We start from the raw sequence: 20,543 nt of genomic DNA, 5'->3' as shown, positions 1-20,543 counted from the left end.
TCTATTTATTTTGCAGAGAATATATTTCTAATCTCTTGGTTGAATAGCAAAATCTGATGGTATTCGAAATCTAATTTCGTGTACATAACGCAGTTAGATAAACATATTTGTTCTGAGTTTCATTGTATCTTTGAGGCAAATTTATTTGTAACTCGTGGCATACCATTATTGATGAGAGCTAATATTGTCTTAAGGAAAGTGACATTCATAACGCGCCTTGAAACAAACTTTTCTTTCACTATTTTTTATTTTGCAGCTCCTTATGTACCAACAATTTGTGCTATAATACCTATCTTTTTTCTCCTTGCTTTATCATTCAAGATAATAAATTTGGGTAAAATTGATCCTGCAAGCAAGTAGGGGTGTGACCGGACCCGAATCCGGATATTCGGCCATAACGGGATTCGGATCCAAAATCTACAAATCGGGCTGTTATCCGTCCGGATTAATCCGAGCGGATAACCATATCCAATATCCGGATTGGATATCTAGATTTTTTTTCTTTTTTTTTGCTATAAATCTAAATATCCAGATTGTAACCGAATTTAATATGGATTTATTAATAATTAAAAAAAAATCTGTTTAAACTTTAAAAAATATTTTTATAGCATTTTTTTTTAAATGGACCTGGTTACGGATAATCGGGTCATAAAACTGGATGCATAACCAGATTCGGATTTCTCTTAACTGCCCAGATGTAATCTAAGAGGATAACCGCTTGGATACACTCAGATTCCAGATTTTAAACCAGACTGAAAAAAAATCCGGCCTGGTTCTACACCCCTATAAGCTAGTTTCTGTTTCTTCACCAACTTGTAACAAATTTATCACCGAGGCAACTCGTAATGATTTCTCTCGTGATCTTGACCTCTTAGAAGCCAATTAAATTGCTTGTTATGTATAGTTCTTTAACATGTTTGATGATAGAATGTTAGCCATGCAAATAGTGTGCAAGGAGTTTTGCTAAATTCAAATTAGCGAGTAAACATATAATTTATTCTGTTTTTGATCATGAGTAACTTCTGTACTCGACTCAGCCCACGCGTTCCCTTCCCTAGTTGCAACATGGGCTTGCGTTAGGTTCTGGATTTAGAGTGTGTTTGGATGTTAAATTGAGTTGAGTTGAGTTGAGATGATAAAATATTGTTATTATTATTATTATTTTAGGATTTAAAAAAATTAAATTATTTATTATATTTTATATTGAGATTTAAAAAAATTATAATTATAAGTTGAGATGAATTTAGATTCCAAACGAAGTCCTATAATCCACGATTGGGTTGATCCGCTAAGAATTGCACTCTTGCAATATCAGAGTAATATTCTATATAATTTTATGATAAAGATATCCTTATACCTCATTTATAATTGTTTTACTATTTGATTATTTTTTTTCTTTTTTCTATTTAAATCTAGACTAAAAATTCAAGAAGATGACATTCTTGAATAATTTTAATGAAAATAAACTCAATCAATCAATGTAATTATGTAATTTAATTAAAAATAAATTCAATTTTATAAAAATTAACATTCTTTTACTCTTTGAATCAATTTTTATAAAATTAAATTTATTTTTAATTAAATTACATGATTAAGTTAGTTGATTGAATTTATTTTCTTCTAGATTATGTAAGAAGGTCATGTTTTAGAATTTTTAATCTATATTCAAATAGCAAAATGAAAAAAATAGCTAAGTAGTAAACTAATAGTAAATGAGATGTAAGAATATCATTACTCATAATTTTAAGGTGTGTAAGTTTTGTATATTCATTTTAAAAAAAGTTGGATCCACTATTTAAAAAATTATTTTTTTCATATGAATTTTATGTTTATTTTAAAAAATATATATATATGTAAAAATTACATACTCTAAAACTGTAAATATTATTTCTCTTAAAACGTCCGCAAAAATTCTTAACGTTAAAAATATCATTTCTCTTGTAACATTCGCCAAAATTACAACTTGGAATTACTCGAGCTTCGTAGAATTATTTTAGTGAAACTTCATAAAATAAACAGCTTAGTGCACTCTCATTGGATTAGCTAAAAACTAAATTCAATAAGTATTTAGCTATTAAAGAGTAAAATATGATCACATTAGATTAGTCAAATTTCAAATATTTGAAATTTATCTATAATGACTTTCAAAAATTTTTTCAAATTTGAAGGTTACTGTACATACATTAAATATATATTTTATTAATTATTTATCTCTCAATTTCTTTCTATCACATATTTTATTACAATTAATATATTAATTTGACTTAGTGATATATTAATTTAATAAGAACATGATTATTAATTAACATATAATAAGTAGAATAGTAAAATATGATAAAATTAAATAAATTAATAATTAAAAAAATTAAATATTTTTGAAATTATTAGTTATTCATTACCATATAATGAATAAATGTATAATCTATTGTGGAGATTTGATGTGAATAATTAAAACTAAATTCATCTTATATTATTTTATTATTATATAATAAAAAAATAACTATTTTAATGTGGAGATTTATGTAAATGGAATAGTCAAAAGTCAAATTTATCTTATATTCATCAAAACTGTCATTTAATTTTGACTAATCCAATGAGAGTGCTTATATGTGTGAAAGGGTCATTGGGCAGAACAACAACACCCCCATCCGACCCACCCTGGGCACCCCTAGTCTACCCCTAATCTTTGAGGGACTGCTACTATGTCGTCCAGCCATCAGCGTGCCCTTATGCCGAATGTTATCTATTTTTATTTTTATTTTTCATATTTTTAAAAATAAAAAAAATATCAATATATCAATAGTTATTTTTTTAATTATTAAAAAAATTAAATACATATACTATCAAAATGAAAAAATAAAATCACGAAATATAGTATCATTTTCCAATATTTTAGGGAAAATGGGTTATTGGTAAGAAGTTTACTCCCTCCGATATTCAGGACAATATATTCTCCTACGAGACTGCTATACCCATCGATAGTGGGTCTCAAGAAAAGTAACCGATAGTACAATTTTTTTCAAACAATTTTTAAACCTATAAATATTTAAAAAAAAAATAAAAATTTATTAAAAAACACTTCTTTGACCAGGAAATAATAAAAAACAAAAATCAATAGGTTTATCATTTTCCATTCTCTTACCTCTTAAGAAACTGACGGTAAAAAATATGGCCTTGAAAAGTAATGCTGAACACCAATTTAGTTGGAGTTAAAATTTGAATTCTGACTCTAACTCTAACTCCGACTTATTGGAGTTGAGTCGGATTTAAATTTTTAACTTTGAATTTCTATTTTTTTAGTTTCATATTTAACCTATTTAAAAAATAATATTTTGTAGGCTTTCATGGAGTATAAAGTGAGTTATATTTTTCGTGAAAGAAATATTATGACTGATTTTCTTGCCAAGTGAGAAGTTGAGAGTTTAAATTCTGATTGATCTTATGATAATGATATGTTGCCCAGAAAGTTAAATGGTATTCTTCGTATATGGATATAATTGATCTTCTTTACTTGTGGATCTCGTAGTATTCTCCCTGGTAAGATGTTTTTGGTTTATTTGCTTTGTTACTCTTAATTTCATGTGCCTTTTTCTTGCAGGTTTTTATCTGCTTTTGTCTAGAGTTCGTTGTCTTCTTTGTCTAGATTTGATTTTTGTGTTTACCTTGAAATTCATTAGTATTTTGTATTTTGGTTGGGTGTTTTAGATTTTTGATGCATGAGTTTTGGCCTTTTATGATTATTTGTATCTTTTAGGTATCTAGTTGTAATCACGATTTTTCTCCGTCATAAGTGAGGGTATTCAATAAAATTGGGGTACCGTCATCTTCTTAAAAAAATCAATTTTTCAAAAAAATTAAAAATTAAAACTAAATTATTCATTGATAATTTACTTTTATACTAATATATAACTTATTTTTATACTAGACATATACTACAGTGTCTAATTGCACGCTATCATACTATAGTATTACATATTATTTTTACTGTCTAATTACATTTTATTATACTTTAGTAAATTGATATTCTATGTTATTAACTTATTAGACTAGACTTATTAGTTATTTATATACCAGTGTTTAATTTATTTCTATACAAGACATATACTATAATGTCTAATTACATGTTATTATACTAATGTCTAACTTATTTTTAACTCAATTATATATTAGATTTTATTGTGTCTAATTACATATTATTATACTTTAGTAAAGTAATATTATGTATTATTAACTTATTATACTAGACTTATTTAAATGTTAGTATCTAACTTATTTCTATACTTGATTATAGTATGGTAATAATATTATAATATTTATATATACTAAAATATCATTAGTCTATTTATATTATAGTATAAGTAAATTATTTTATAATAATTAATTCATACTAGTATATTATTAAATTTAATTATATAAATTCTAGTTATATAGCTATATAATTACAATACTATATATGATAAATACATAAATAAATACATATTTTTATAATATATATATATATATATATATATATATATATATATATATACACACATACAATCTTGAACTTGAATTCGGAGCCGGAGTCGGAGTCGGAGTCGAGTTGACAACTCGACTCCGACTCCGACTATTTTCAGATTTTTGCTCAAATAAAAAAAACTCGAGCAAAGCCCAGGGTGGGCCTGTTCATGAAGTTGATCAGATTTTGCTTTCTAGTTTCTCCTCCGTGGGCGTCCATGGACCATGTCTGTATCTGTTCACTTTTTAAAGGGAAACTTCAGCAGCAAATGCAAACGCAAAAGAAGTTGGTCAGATAGTTAACGTCTTTTATGGGTTCGTTGAAGGAGTTGGGAAGGCTCGTGAATGGGCTATCGTTAATCGCCAAGGAGTTCGTGATAAGTTCCCAAGCCTTGGAAGCCGCCAAGAATGGGGATCTCCCACACCTAATCAAGAAAGCCATTGTATCAGCCACTGATCTCTCCGTCCCCACCAAGGGCAACGTCCGCCGCCTCTCGGACCCTAGCTCCTCCAACCCCGATTCCGTTGTTCACTTCTCAACCACCACTGCTAACGATTCCTCCTCGTCCTCGGAGGAGTCTGTAGCTTTTCAACAACAACAACACCCATCATCATCTAATGATGACAATGACACTCTTACTAATATAGCAGAAGCTGCTTCTTCTTCGTCTTCTACTTATGCGGCGGAGAGTTTGGATACTCGAGAGGCGTTTGGATCGGTCAAAGAAGGTGAGCCCCAGGATTTGGAGGAGAAACTAGAAAGACAATGCTCAAGTGGTATTGAAGAGGAGGAAGCCGAGGGAGAGGCGAGTTCCTTCGACCCCATTTTCCAGAGCGCTTGGGTCAGTGCTCTTTTCTGCATCTATTCGTTCCAATTTTATTGTAGCCTCCTTCGTGCTTTATGATATGACTTGCTATTCTATGATGGTAGTATTGTATATCAATGTCAAATTTTGCTTATCAATTACTGACTCAAAATTCTCCGACTTTTCTTTAAGGTTTTCTGGCCTTGGAGCGGGGCTTGCATGGGGAACTGTTCAGGACTCTGCCAGGAGGCTTGTCTTTGGTTCGCCACGATCACAAGACAAGCAATCTGCGGTCTCTCCATTCCTCTCTGAACAAACTGCACAACGTCTGGCCCCTGCACTTTGCAGAATGCGTGGAGCAGCGCTCAAGATAGGCCAGACGTTGAGTATACAGGATGAATCGCTTGTGCCTCCTCCGGTATTCTAGTTATTTTCCTTTGTGCAATTTAATTTGATTGCTCGGTATAGTCAAATGAAGAGGTTCATTTTTATAATGATAATTGTTCCAACTTCTCGCATACTCATGAGAATCAATTACATAGTGTCAGGATTTTTGAGCCGAGGTTGGGGTTGAAAACATCGAGATCCAATACATTTTCAAGCTTTCTGTATGTTCCACAAACTGTAATGCAATAAATTCTGTTGCATGGCTTTTAAATTTGCAGTGCTATGATAATATAATCTAAAGAGAGTTGCTGAAAACAGTGATCACTAACTGTCATCTTGTAAGATGAATGCCTGGTTCCGTGGCATTGTTTGTCTATAGTTGTAATTTAGTCTAGGCTATGGGGAATCTAGGAAAATGGCGATTCTGATCTTTTCATTTTCTCTGTTGCTTTATACGCTTAGAGTATAGAATATTGAGAAACCTTTTTTTTTTTTAGATAAGAAATTAAGAGATTTTATTAAAGCAAGTAAATAGGCGTAGGCCAAATACACAGGAAGTATACAAGCTGAAACACCTAAATGCAAGCTAGGAACTAGGAGCTAAGAGCTAAGAAAAGCTAAAGGAAAAACATTCATGTTATCCCCATTCAATACAAGAACTTTCGCCCAAAGACAGAGTTCAGAAGAAAAACTCTCTGAATTCTACCAACAATCGTTTTCTATCATCAAAACACCACTCATTCCTTTCCCACAGGCAACCACATCAAGCATTGAGAAGCTTTTCTAATAGAAAAAGAATATTAAGAAATCTCATTTGAACGGATTAAGCTATATGTATGCTATATACATATATACGTGCTACAATATTTTTGACATATTTTGATTCAATGTAGATATTGGCTGCTCTGGATATTGTCCTTCAAGGTGCAGATGTGATACCAAGGAGCCAGATTAATCAAGTTTTAGATGCTGAATTGGGTCCTGACTGGACATCGAAGTTGACTAGCTTTGATTATGAACCAATAGCTGCTGCAAGCATAGGCCAGGTGATAAGACATTGCTACATTATTCGGTACAATCTGTTCCCTGAATGCTAGTCCCACCAAACCCCCACCCCTCCCCCTGAATCTGAAGCTCATCCTATATTTAATGTTATCCAATCATCTTTAAAAAAATGTAAAAATAAGAGTAAAGATGGTAGATGATGGGTATCAGAAGATGTGATATTTTTCAGATTTTGTTTTCTCTGTTAGCCTCACAGTTCTAGAACAATTATAGGTTTACCGAGCTGTCACAAAGGATGGAACGCAAGTGGCAATGAAAGTTCAGTACCCTGGTGTTGCAGATAGTATTGAAAGTGACATAGAGAATGTGAGACTTCTTTGAGATTATACAAACCTAATACCAGAAGGACTTTATCTTGACAGAGCTATAAAGGTAAGTACATTAAAAAATGCGTCGTACATTGATATTTATCTGCATTGATTATTTTAATCCTAGTATTGGTTAGTCTTCAACACCATATTTATCCGCATGCAATCTCCAAGATACCCAGCAGCTTATTGTTATTCACAAAGCCCAGTTATCTCAACTTTTCATGCCAACCTCCTTCTGTCTTTAAAGTCACCAATGAAATTCTTGGTGAATTATTGTTCTTTGATCCTCCAACAAACTCGTGCCACTCTTCTATACCAGTTGTCAGTACAGGTTTCAGTCTTTGCTCATATCACTCTCTTTTGCCACATGATTTGGACACATAGGCCTTGTTTGGTTACACAGATGAGATGAGATAAGAGTTGAAAGTTGTAAAAATATTGTTAGAATATAAATTTTTAATATTGTTTTTGTTTTGAGATTTGAAAAAATTGAATTGTTTATTGTATTTTGTGTGGGAGTTTGTGAAAGTTGTAATGATTAGATGAGATGGTTTGTGTAACCAAACGAGGCCTTAGTTCTCTTTTGTATGATTAGGTATGGAGATTAATTCATGGAGGATGCTGGCTGAAGCTAAGAAAGATGTAGGGTTATATGTATTGAACTGTTTGAAATGCATGCTTAATTGCTTCTTGGAATTTTCATAGGTGGCAAGAGAAGAATTAGCTCGAGAATGTGACTATGAATTGGAGTCAGCAAATCAAAAGGGCTTCCTTAATATTCTTTCTGGCACCGAGGGGTTTTATGTTCCATTGGTTGTGGACAATCTTTCTGGCAAAAAAGTCTTAACTACAGAACTTGTTTCTGGTAATGGCACTACAGCCTATACTTTGCTTCAATTACGACGCATGTGCAATCCGAACCAAAGCTTTTTAAATGCTCCTTAAGCTTCCAAACAGAGAAGTACAAGGGCAAAATCTTACAGTTTCATTAAGACAAAAAAAGGGCATTAGTCACATAGAGACCTGCTTATCTATTAAAATGCATAAAACATAATTTATGACTGCCAGAAAGTCACCTTCTTGTTTCAAGTAGTTGAGATCATCAACTGCAATTGCTGTTTAGTCAGATTGGCTTTTATTATTAAAAGCATCAAAATATATGATTGCTTTAATTTAATGCCGCAATAAAATTTGTGGCAGCTGGTGTTTTTGGAGGCCCCCTCATGTTGAGCCAATGTTTTGTTTAAAAATGCCTTCAATATTTCCTGCTGTGGTTCACAGAGATAATGAACAACTCTCTTCCTGGTTTCTCCTTGTCTGCAATTAAAATAATATTCTCTTTTGGAGATTTCATATTGATATGATGCCAGCACTAATAATTTTATCATTTAATGGAGATGAAAAATTAAGCAAGAGAGAATCTGTTCTATGATTACTGGTGTTCGAATACATGGGATCAATTTTCTCCTGTTACAGGAATTCCAATTAGTAAAGTGGCATTCCTAGACTAGGAAACTCGTAATTATATTGGCAAAAAGTTGCTGGAGCTCACGTTCAAGGAGTTATTTGCATTCCGTTTCATGCAGGCATACTCTTTTCTTTGTGTATAATGAAGTTTTTTTAGTTTATGTGTAGTCGTTCTTATTTTTTGTCTTGTATTCTGTCATAGTTTCTTTAACTTTTTCCTGTACATGGTTCATTTTCTATTGCCTTAGGAGTGGCTCAGGCATTTGTTATCAATGACTGGGGCTGTTCATACCTACAGTGGTTAATATGAGCGGCTTCCTGAAGCTCAGTCCCTTGCTTGTTGCTTTACCAATATGCTAGAAAGGGCTTTTCTCGCTTGTTTAGTAAAGTCACATTTTAATAGAAAATTTATACACGCATCATTATAAAGTCAGTCATCTGAACTTGAAATTTTTTGGAGTTTTTGGATCAGGTATTGTAATTAAGTTTTAGGACAAGGCTAGGAGAAAAATCCACTTGTGATGCACGGCATGTTTGATTATCAAATTTGCTGCTATAAAGTAACTAGTATGACTGATGATGATAATGCTCTGGAATAGAAATGCCCTTTATAATTCTTTCAATCCACTGATAGTTGTGGGTGGTTGACATGCTAGAACATTGTAATTAGAGGTGTAGGCAGTGCTTCTTGGAGTAACAAAGCTAGACAAGATGTTTGGTTGAGAAAACCATTTAGTTGGGAAGGTGGGAAAGATATCACAGAGGCATGGAGGAAAGTATTTAGGAGGTTTTGCTTGACAAAAAGTGTCAAGACCTCATCTGATGGGAAGTCAAAACTAAATGCCTGAATGGGTCTGAAAATGTTGGGATAATCCAGTTCAACCAAATGTTGGTGGCTAGATAATTCTCATAAATGGGTGTCTACCCTGAATAAAATGAGAAAATGTTTTATATTTTGGGTGATATGGATTCTTTGCGTTTGGAGCCCTAGTCAAATCAGACCTGCTTAGAACAAGAATGGATTATGTGTACTAGAAGCTTACAGTTTAGCGGAGTGCCCCAAGCGGTGATCTAGTCCAATTTATATTTTTGATAGTTTCTGACTCAGTCGCTTAGTAATATCAAGAGTGAAAGCATCTGTTTTACTTGACATGCATGGTTTTTTATGGTTGATATGGTTGTTAATTCATGATTTCTCTGCTAATGTTTGTTGACACTTGTGCTGATTTTCCCCCTAACTATGGTGTATTTTTGTCTTCGATCAAAGTGCAGACTGATCCTAATTGGAGTAATTTCTTGTTCGAGGAGGCAACAAAAGTAATCAAATCTTATTGAATTCGGAGCCACTCAGGATTACCCTAAAATTTTTGTTGATGACTACCTAAGAATGGTGAGTTTTTTTTCTACATTTAGCTTATTGAGGTTCAAAGTTTTGGTTTTTGGTCTCTCTCTCTCTCTCTCCCCTTTGAAAGTTTGTGGTTCACATCTATAACATTTTCGTCTATATATCTATAAATATGGCATAATAGAGGGAGTAGGGAAACAATAATAAGCATACTCGTGTGCTTCACTGCAAAGAAATCTGTTGAAGCTAACAGAGCACCGATCATTCTCTTTTCTCCTTTAAATGTCAAGGATGTCACCATTCTTTTTTGGTTGCATGTGTTCATATGAGGTGCCGAGGTGACTCACCTGCCCTATTTTCTGGAACACTTCCAAGTAGCAATAATATAGTGTTTTATTATATACTTAAAAAGTGGAATTCTCACAAGTAGCTTGGACATTACTTATATGTAATGACAATATCTAATGGGTTGGACATGTATATAGTTCTCTATAATAATCTGTGTTTCTCTACCTCCATGACAATGCCCTTTTCTAGAGCCCAAAGAAACTGTGAATATTCTAGGTTGGTTGTATGAGTTTAAAGTGAAAATTAATAAGATAGGTTCACACGCTATAATTATATTTGGCCTGCAGTCATGGCAATTGCAAAACTCCTCTAGTACCTGAACTTGGCTCTGTGGATTTTGACATTAATTCAGAGTAGGGTGAATCAAGTTGACAGTGTATGATAGATAACTTCAGTTCTTGATTGACTATAATAGAATCCATGAAGTTTATGCTAGATACTTGGATTAATGCGGCTAACTTTGTATTTTAACTGTGAATCACAGCAATATACCTTTTTTAGACGGAGATCCATGTTCCTGAATACTTTTATATATGTTTGATCAGGTGATTGCATGTGCAAATGGTGATAGAGATGCCGTCATTGAGATGTCAACAAGATGCAGTCATTGAATGCTTTTATATATGTCTGTATTCTTAATTATTTCAAATTGAATTATCTTACATGTGTAATAATTCTTGTATGCAATTATTCATCTTGGCAATCATAGAACATTTTTGTTGTTGTTCCAAAAATGTAGAGAGAGAGAGAGGCAGACCATGTGGATTCATTGTCCAGGCTTATGCAGTCTAAAAGTGACCATTCGTATTTTGCCAATGGGGACGCACAGATGAGGGATCCACCCGCATATCATAAAAATATACGGCTCATTATGAAAGCATTTCATGCGGATTCATTTGTTTCTTTTCACAAGGAATATTTCTTTCTTCATATTCTTTTTCTTGAAAAGCGATCTTTAATTCATTCAGGTCCTCAAGAAGCTGCTTCTTTCACGGGTTTCTCGTTTAGACTTTAGAGTCTTGTCTGGGACCTATGGAAGCAAGATTAAAAAAAGAAAAAACTACAACTTTTTGAGAAAATCATTAGAGAGATTTTTATGGGTTTTTGGGGGAAGCATTGGATCCATTACAAATAACAATTTTTTTTATTATTATTTGTTTTATTGGGGTTTAAATTTAATTTAACAAAACACTGTTTATTTAGTACACAAGAAACAACTATTTTCACAATTCTTTTTTTTTTTTTTACAAAGAATCACAATTATGTTTGAAATGAAATACATTTTTATAAAATAATTTTAAAAGGTATCATCATTTTATAAAAATGGTCTTCATTTAAAATATGATTGTTAAAGATAGTTTTGAAAATGATTGGCTGTTTATCAACAAAATGATTGTGCTCATTTTTGTGGTGTCGAGTGACTCTTGTCAATTTGTAGTTGATAATTGAATTGATGTTGTCTCGACTCTCTTCTAACGTAAGCCCCAAGTTTGAAAGGTATAATAGAGTGAGTTATTAACTCTAGACTTTAATAATATTAAAAAAAAAAAAAAAAAAAACTTATTTCAGGCAATTTATATTTTTTTCAAAATAATGATTTATTACGCAAGACTGACAAATGACTAATCTGATGCATCGTTTTTTAAATTCTAATAAATTACAAATTTTAATTTAAATACTCAGCAATATATATATATATATATATTCTCACGATGGTGAATGGAATCGATATAGCACATGGAAGTGCAAGAAACAACAAATTAAGTTGAAACGATGATGTTTTTGTTTTTGTTTTTATTTTATGAGACTCCAGCAATGAGTAGGGAGTAGATATGAAGGAAAGGAAAAGGGTGAAGACAATAAATAATCAAATACAAAATGGAATACTTTGGAGGCTGGTGGCATAGCGGAAGACGAAAAAGAAAATAAAACAAGAAGAGCTGTGTCTTCTTCAACAATTAACAACCCCTTCTCTTCCTACTCACAGATTACTTGTAGGACAATAAAAAGGAAAGTCTCATTCTAATGAGAAAATGACTTAATAGCAGAGTATTTCAAGTAAGAAAATAGAATAACAATCAATCAAGGTTTCTGTCAAAATAAACTTGAAGAAGGAAAGAAATTATCGTGGATTTCTGCTGGGCCTCATCAGTTTGCTCGCTAATTGCCCTTCATCAGACGCCTATAATTAATGGCACAGAAAAGAAAAGGAAATGGCTGAATTGATCCAAAGTAGGTTTGAGAGCACATGACCAGCTTCAGCTTCGCTATTTCATTCCTCATAATTTCTCTAATATTATTATTTTTTATTTCATTATCATAATTTATAATTAAAATTTTTATATATTTAATAATATAACTGTTTTTCCGTTAGTTTTAATTATAACTATTTTTTTTTTTAAAACTATTTTCAATGATTATCATTTTTTTCAAATCTCGTATTAATATCTAAAATTCTATGATAGTGCTCGTCTAAAATTCCATCTGCTACTCACACCTCTCATTTTATTTATTTTTTTCTAGAAAAATTGTGGAGCTATAAAATTTTACCACTTTGTAACACGACAACCTTATGTTGTTGATCATAAAGATTTCTCTATTATTATTTTTTTTTTTAGAAAGAAGTTATGCCACATGTCTGAAGGACCCCTCTCAAATTTTATATAAAGGACCCTCACAAATGGTGAAAGAAAACCGTAGAACCACAAAAAAAAAATACTTGGGAGCTACAAGGAACACTCAAAACCCAAGTATAAAAAGGACCTTAAACTCCATAGCCAAAAACCAACAACAAAGTATCGAGAACCAACAAGAAAAAAGGATAGCAAAATAACACAGGACACCACTTATAAGAGTCATAGGTGCCTTTTGGCCAGTGAGTGAAGATAAAATAAAAATAAAATAAAATATTATTTTTTATTATTAATATTATTTTAAATTTTAAAAAAATTAAATTATTTATTATATTTTATATAAAAATTTAAAAAAATTCACTATTCAAGAGTCATAGTTTTTGTTATAAAAAACTTCTCCACTTTTGTAAAAGATGTTGCTTTTGCATAAAAAAGTTCCCTACTTTATAACCTATAGCAAATATTCTTCTCTCAAAATAACTGTAAAATGGTAGCAAAAAACATCAATATCACAACACACAACAGAAGCATGCACATGGATGTGGACAGAGAGAACAAGAGCTTTTAATTAATTGCCAAAAGTTTCAGTTACACACCATCTTCCATGTGGATGCCTATTCCATATAAAGAAAATTCAAGTGATAAGAGCTTATTTAAATTAGAGATGAAATTAGATGGTTTTAAATAAAAGATAAAAATTAAAAAAAAATATTATTATTATTTTAAGATTTAAAAAAATTAAATTATTTATTATATTTTATATAAAAATTAAAAAAAATTATAATAATAAAACAAAATGACGAAATGCTAGTGCGAATTATTGACGAGAGTCCATGTTACCGTGTCGGTAGCCATTCTTTAGAGCACGAGAGCGACAAATAACAATGGTGGATGCAAGAGGATACTGCCGACGGCCGTTGATGGATACAGAAAACAATAATAAATTCAAAACCCAAAAGCAAACACACCAAAAGAAAAACGTAAAAACTGCATTGATTGAGACGTGGCTTTACAGCTCTACATACAGTCCATTGATAGATCATAGAGTAGAGAGAGAGAGAGGGACAGGCAAAGGTCTTCCTTTTATTTATTTTTGTTTCATTGAGCAAACAGACTGTCACTCTTTTTCTTCTTTTCTTTTTTGGACCCTTTTGATTATGTTTCCCTGCGAATACTTAACACCAACAAATTAATTTATTCCCAACAGCTTGCATTTCATTGCGGGCGGGGCAGCGGGAGTGAAATTTCCAAGGACAAAAAACTGAAAAAGGGTGGCCTGTGTTGCATTTCGCATACATTTGTTTATGCTCTACTTTACATAATAGTAAACATGTGGTAAAGAATGACGGAGTGAGTGAGGGGTAGTGAGGACGGGGGTTGGATAATTACAACAAACGGAGGAAGAGGAAGAGGAGAAGAAGAATGAGGGTGATTCAGATTCTGACAGTGCTGGGGTATGCCTTTTGCTTTGTTGGGTTCGTGTTGAGCGGATCTGAACGTGGTTCTTTTGAGGACTTCAATGTCACAGAGTTGGAAATAGAGACAGAGAAGGAGGGTCTGCTTTCTTTGTTGGAGAATGATGCCGCAGCTGCATCACCTTCCTTGCCCAAACCCCTCATGGTCCCCTTGACTCTTATTTATGGAGCTGCTTCTAAAGGAGCCGGTCTCTCTCTCTCTCTCTCCCTCTCTCTCTCTCTCTCTCTCCTGTGCGTGCGCCTAGTTGTTTATGTACACTTTTGTATTGCGTGTCTTGCACATTGGCTTCACTCGGAAGCAATTTATATTCATTATATTTAAGTGCATGTCATTCTGTCATTCTTGTCATCGTTCATAGTTCATACCCCTTGCTTTCTAGCTAAAATCTTTCTTCTTTTTGGTTTTTTTTTTTTATAACTTTTCGTGTTTTACATTCGGGTTTGGGATTGTGGACAGCAATTTCCTTTTCTTGCGAGCCATAGCAGCTCTAATTGTTTTATTAATTTTAATTGCTATCAGCACTGAAGTTGGTTCGGATCATCATCCAATCAACTTGTTAATTCACTGCCTCAATGTCTTTGTTGCTTTGATGCTAAAATTTTCCCCCGTCCTGCTTAATGTTTTCACGCTACTTGTGGCTGCACTCATCAACATGCTGCATCAAATCTCATGTAGTAAAATCGAACTGGGGCCTTCCTTCTATTCCAGCTGTTCATTGGTTAAGAAGGAAATTACATGTTTCAAGTTTTCACGATTGTTTGACGTGCCGATTAGCTGCTAAATTTAATTAACTTCTTAATCTTGTGTGGGAAATAAGTTCTCTGTTTGCTGTCTTCTATTGCAACAGTTTGCTTGGATGGGACGCTGCCTGGTTACCATCTGCATCGTGGTCGCGGATCTGGTGCAAACAGTTGGCTCATTCAATTAGAGGTCTGTGGCACCCTGTTTAACTGTTGGAATTCTCATATTCTGAAGAACGGTGGTTCGAATATCTATTCATGTTTGATTTTTAAAGGCTGTGTTTGTTTGCTTGTTTGTCATGGGTTCTGTGTAGTTTCAAGTGGTTACTAAAAGTTGTCTTGCCCTCTATTCCTTGAATGCTTTGTTTTGGCCAATGCTTCTGGCTTTACGTCATTATGTGTTGATGTAGGGAGGGGGATGGTGTAATACAATAAGAAGCTGTGTTTACCGCAAAACTACTCGCCGCGGGTCATCAAAATTTATGGAAAAACTGATACCATTCACGGGAATATTGAGCAATAAAGCAGAAGAAAATCCCGGTTTATTTTCAAAGCCTTGATACTTTCTCTCAACACAAACAATTTTCTTTGGTTCATTTATTCCCCTCTGTTCTTGTTTTCTGTTTTCCTGAGCATTTACCTACAGAGGGCTTCTTATGCTTGCAGATTTTTTCAACTGGAACAGAGTCAAGCTACGTTACTGTGATGGGGCATCTTTCAATGGGGATAGTCGGGATGAGGTTGGTTGGAACAAAATCTGCCCTCACACTTTTTCCTGAAACATTAGATACATTTTTTTTTTCTACTGCGTTTATATATACATGGCATCAGTTTCATGAATTGGACCTTCAGAGTATTTTGTTCTTTTTATCACTTAATTTACGAGGTGAGATGCAGTCATTTACAAAATAATAACCCCCAAAATAGGTGTAGTTTCATTCCAATGTCAATTATCATACAACATTGTTTGACAAGGTCTTTCTACCTGTGCCACTATCAATTTTTAGGCTGCACAACTCAATTTTCGAGGACAGCGGATTTGGTTAGCTGCTATGGAAGAGTTAATGTCCAAGGGAATGCAGAATGCTAACCAGGTTTACTGTTTAACATTGAATTCTTTATTTTTACTCAGATTTGATCTTAATGGTTATTTTTTGTCCAAATATATCTTCAGGCTCTTCTTTCTGGATGCTCTGCTGGGGGCCTAGCTTCCATACTACACTGTGACGAGTTTCGGGACTTGTTTCCACGAACTACCAAAGTGAAATGTCTAAGTGATGCTGGATTGTTCCTTGATGCGTAATCAGCTATAATACTTGGAAATCTTTTACAACTTCTATTAGCATGCAAGTTGTTGATAGGAAAATGTATACTGATGATTTCATTTGACCATATAGAGTTGATGTATCTGGTGGGCGAACTTTAAGGAATATGTATGGAGGTGTGGTTAACTTACAGGTAATGATCATTTTTTCATTTCCATTGTTGTCAAACCCAGTTCAGAGTCTTAAGACAATTTTTTTCATGTGATTTTTGATAGGTTTGATTGTAAACTTGAATTTAACTTCTTGAGTGCTCTTTTCTGAAAATTTTCAAGCTATATCTGTGGCATTTACCTTTTACATAGTAAAACTCAGTTGCCGAAGTATTGTATTATAATCGCAAATAATCATCTTCTTGATTTTTTTCCTTTGATTGAAGCAATATAAATCTTATGGGTTCTGAATAAATTTTCACTTGCCTTGTATGTCTGACCTTTCATTTATGGATATCTGTATAAATTTTTAGGGAGTGCAAAAGAATCTGCCGAATACTTGTACCAACCACCTGGATCCAACATTGGTGATTCTCTCTTCTCTTGATTGTAATGAAATTTCATGAGTGAATTTTATTAAGAGAGAAAATCCGAGAATCTGACATATTTGAATTCTCTCTCTCCCTCTCTCTCTTAGTGCTTCTTTCCTCAGAACTTGATTGCGAATGTTAAGACACCATTATTTATTCTAAATGCAGCCTATGATGCATGGCAGGTAACCCTTTTTATCCTTCTCTCTCTTTTTTTTTTTTTGATGGGAGCTTAATTCTATGCTCTATTTTGCTTTCCAACAATTTATAGTTACATCCAATTATATGTCAGTGGTGATGATTGATAGAGTTATCTATGCTTCCCACATCAGTGGTGAGGATTGAGAATGAGTTATCTATGCCTCCTGAACTGCCCACAAGTTGCAAATGCTACTTTGTATTAGAAAATTCATCTTTTGAGCTGTCCCCTGTACTGGCTCTTAGCATGAATGCACTGCTAAAGCAGAGTATTTTTCTTATAGTTTGGTAGAGTCAGTAGATTTCCGATAAGCTTAAAATAATACCTCTGAGGCAAGCAATCCAATCATTGTTTGGATCCCTTTGTGCATTTGTGCTATCATCATACTCTTACTTAAAATGGTTTCTGCTAACCAATATAACCTGCAATTACTATGATTAGATCTCATGTTATTTGTTTTCAATAGCTCCAAGAGAGCTTAGCTCCACGTTCAGCTGATCCTCGTGGCTATTGGAATAACTGCAAATTAAACCATGCACTTTGTAGTTCATCACAGATCTATTTTCTCCAAGGTAATCTTTAATTTATAACTTTGTTTTGGTTTTGTTTCCTTTATTGCATCAATCGTGGATGTAGATGTTTATTTTGGCATATTAAGCTATTTTTCACTCTTTTTTGCTTCTATAAAGCAGGGTTTAGAAATCAAATGCTCAATGCCGTTAGAGGTTTCTCAAGGTCCCGTCAAAATGGATTATTCATAAATTCCTGTTTTGCTCATTGCCAGTCTGAGAGGCAGGACACATGGTTCGCTGACAACTCTCCCCTAATTGCAAATAAGGTATGCTTAATTATAAAAAAAAATGCAAATAAGGTTTGCACTATATTGATATCCATTGCAATCTGTCACTGTACTGTCATGATGATATCACAAAAATCATATATATGCAATTTTACGTCGTTTATTTTCTGGTCATGTAGAAAGAGGCCGTAGGTTTAGAATTGAGGGTTGGTAAGCATACTTTTGTATCATGTGATGTGTAAATGAGATCTGAACAAGCTACAGGAGAAAAGTAGGATGTTTAAGAACATCCACAACTAGGTATATTGCAAAGCTTGGAACCATTGTTGCTGCACCAATATGAAATCAGTTGGAAAAACAACTAAAAAAAAGCAAGAGAGCAAAACCGGAACAACCTCCCCCCGAGAGAAAAAGAAAAGGAGAGGGGGCGGGGTTGAGAATAGAGACAGACTGCAATATTTGCTATATATTGTAACCGACATTTTAGTTCTGAAATTTAGGGTGGACTCTGCTCAATTGATTAATATGTTTACAACACTCTTGATGCATACATATGCTTTCCTTTTCCACACGTGCACACATATAGGTATGTTTTTGGTACTTGAGAAAAGAAAAAGCTTTATTAGTGTGAACTGTATGTTATAATTACATTATTTATTTATCAGGGGATTGCAGAGTCTGTTGGAAACTGGTATTTTGATCGAGTGGGTGTGAAAGCTATTGACTGTGCATACCCCTGTGACAACACATGCCACAATCTAGTTTTCAAGTGAGTGCGAGATTATTCAATTTCTGTTCACATCTTCTTAATTTTCCCTGCGTCCTATTTCTCAATTGTGAAATTGTAAAATTCATTTCATTGAAATTTGAAATGATAAATTCATGCTTGCCAAGGAGTGTAACTATAAGAGCCAGCACATTCTTGCTCATCTCTTTTGCATATATTTATGAATGAGGTTCTGTTGTCTCAGCAGAAGTTGAAGGTTCCCCAGGCTCAAATGTCCAGAAATGATGCAACTCACAGACCCAAACATAGCATAGTTCAGCACTCCTCACAATCTTATACTGGAGACAATTGAATTATTTCATTCCAAATTAGTTTACAGGACCTCAAAATCTTTGAGTTTACACGATTGTTAATCTTTAATTCCCAAACCGTACAGGACCAATCTCCCACCAACTCCTAGGCTAGGCATTACCTATTGCATCCTATTATAGTATTATTTCATAGAAACCCAACTGGGTTTGCCTAAATTAAGAGATGCAAATCCAGAACAACCAATTAGCTGTCAAACTTATGATGGAACGTGCCATTAGGAGATTTCAACTTCTGATAATTAGGTTTCCATACTGGGGGACTTTCTAACTTCCATGAACCTAAAAAACAAAGTAGTTCTGAAGCAAAGGTCTTGTAAGTAATTTGTAAGTGGCCCGATTTTAAATGACAGCAAATGAAAATTTTGAACCGTTATTTTGAGAAGAAACATTGGACGTCAGAATTTAAGGCTTGAGGAAAACCAAAGTGGTATCATGTTTCTCCCATTGAATTGATTTGCATTTGATGATGCTAAAGAAAAGTACCCATCCTACCATTTCTGAAGCACCAATCTTCTAGGTGATTGAGTTTCCTGTTACCCACCCTTCTTTAGTCTAGAAAGTACCGAATTTGTTGTCATTCGTCATGTGCGGTCTGTCTAAAGGAAGTTTCTTTGTTATTAGACACAGATCACACGCTCATGGTCTTCGGAGTTTCTTGGCTTTCAATATCTTAGATAGACCCTTTCAATTCTCCTCCCAATTTTGGTGTTAGAAACTAAGATTAGTGCCTTCTTCTGCAGTGATGCTATAGCCACCATGACATATTCCCAATCCACAAGGATTACTTCTACCCACCTATATCTGTTAAGTGTCTTCTTGATGCCCATAACATGTTCCTAATTCAGTACCCGCATGGGGTCCAATTAGCCCCGTGGGAGTCGAATATGATTGATGCTATCTCCATTTAGAGAGATCATGGATTTCATTGACACCATCACAAAATCTTCAAATCAAGCCACATTTCTCTTTACGTTTTTATATGAAATTGTGATATTTAATGTTGGTAGTAATGGATGTGGATGTAGGGAAAGTGATTCCTCGAATCCCAAAGGTTGGATGTTGGGTTAAGCATGTTGTTTAAATGCCTATAATGAGTGTTAGTGGCAACCTTTTGTACTTTTGGGGCGGTTTTTGCATGAGCTATATATCATAAGGTGCTTAAATCCATTCATTTTTTTAACTCATTACTAGCAGAGCACAAGGCCTAACTAAATTTGCACCCGCAGTTTCCTCTTTTTAAGTGTACCATTGGTGTTGAATTGAGCGGTACCCAGGTGTTCGCATTCACTACAATGAATGAAATAAAAACTACTATGGCACCACCTTGGTGCCTGTTCAGAAATCGCCTTTGGGGTTTCGAAAATTGAATGATGCGATAAAAGTACCCTCAAACTGAGATTAAACATAGCATCACTTACGGTATTTTCCTTTGTGCAGTTGTGTCTAATCCATCACCTTTTTATCTCACATCAACTTTTGGTTACTTGCTAGCTGATGCGCATTTTCTTTGCCAATACATCTTGACTC

At 33.7% G+C, this 20,543-nt stretch overlaps 1 protein-coding gene and 1 pseudogene across 1 annotated transcript; both read left to right on the top strand.

The window, feature by feature from the left end:
- The first annotated feature begins 4,808 nt into the window (after window positions 1-4,808).
- On the top strand, window positions 4,809-11,106 carry LOC109007704 (annotated as a pseudogene).
- A 2,930-nt stretch (window positions 11,107-14,036) lies between these two features.
- LOC109007767 (pectin acetylesterase 12-like) lies at window positions 14,037-18,905 on the top strand. The gene is made up of 12 exons (XM_018987597.2): window positions 14,037-14,522; window positions 15,183-15,265; window positions 15,486-15,615; window positions 15,742-15,815; window positions 16,083-16,169; window positions 16,250-16,374; window positions 16,473-16,533; window positions 16,864-16,917; window positions 17,028-17,105; window positions 17,586-17,691; window positions 17,812-17,957; window positions 18,584-18,905. The coding sequence occupies exons 1-12, from the start codon at window positions 14,282-14,284 to the stop codon at window positions 18,689-18,691; spliced, it is 1,293 nt and encodes a 430-aa protein (XP_018843142.1). The 5' UTR covers window positions 14,037-14,281; the 3' UTR covers window positions 18,692-18,905.
- Window positions 18,906-20,543: the final 1,638 nt, after the last annotated feature.

This window comes from Juglans regia, chromosome 11, assembly GCF_001411555.2.
Source record: "Juglans regia cultivar Chandler chromosome 11, Walnut 2.0, whole genome shotgun sequence".
Classification (NCBI taxonomy): Eukaryota; Viridiplantae; Streptophyta; class Magnoliopsida; order Fagales; family Juglandaceae; genus Juglans; species Juglans regia.
Note: the sequence above shows the minus strand (reverse complement) of the source record. Positions and strands in the feature narration are given on the sequence as shown.

Coding starts and splice junctions, on each gene's coding strand:
- LOC109007767 (XM_018987597.2), top strand. CDS start 14,282: ATGAGGGTGATTCAGATTCTGACAGTGCTGGGGTATGCCTTTTGCTTT. Junction 16,918..17,027: donor ACCACCTGGATCCAACATTG/GTGATTCTCTCT, acceptor TCTCTCTCTTAG/TGCTTCTTTCCTCAGAACTT. Junction 17,958..18,583: donor CTCCCCTAATTGCAAATAAG/GTATGCTTAATT, acceptor TTTATTTATCAG/GGGATTGCAGAGTCTGTTGG.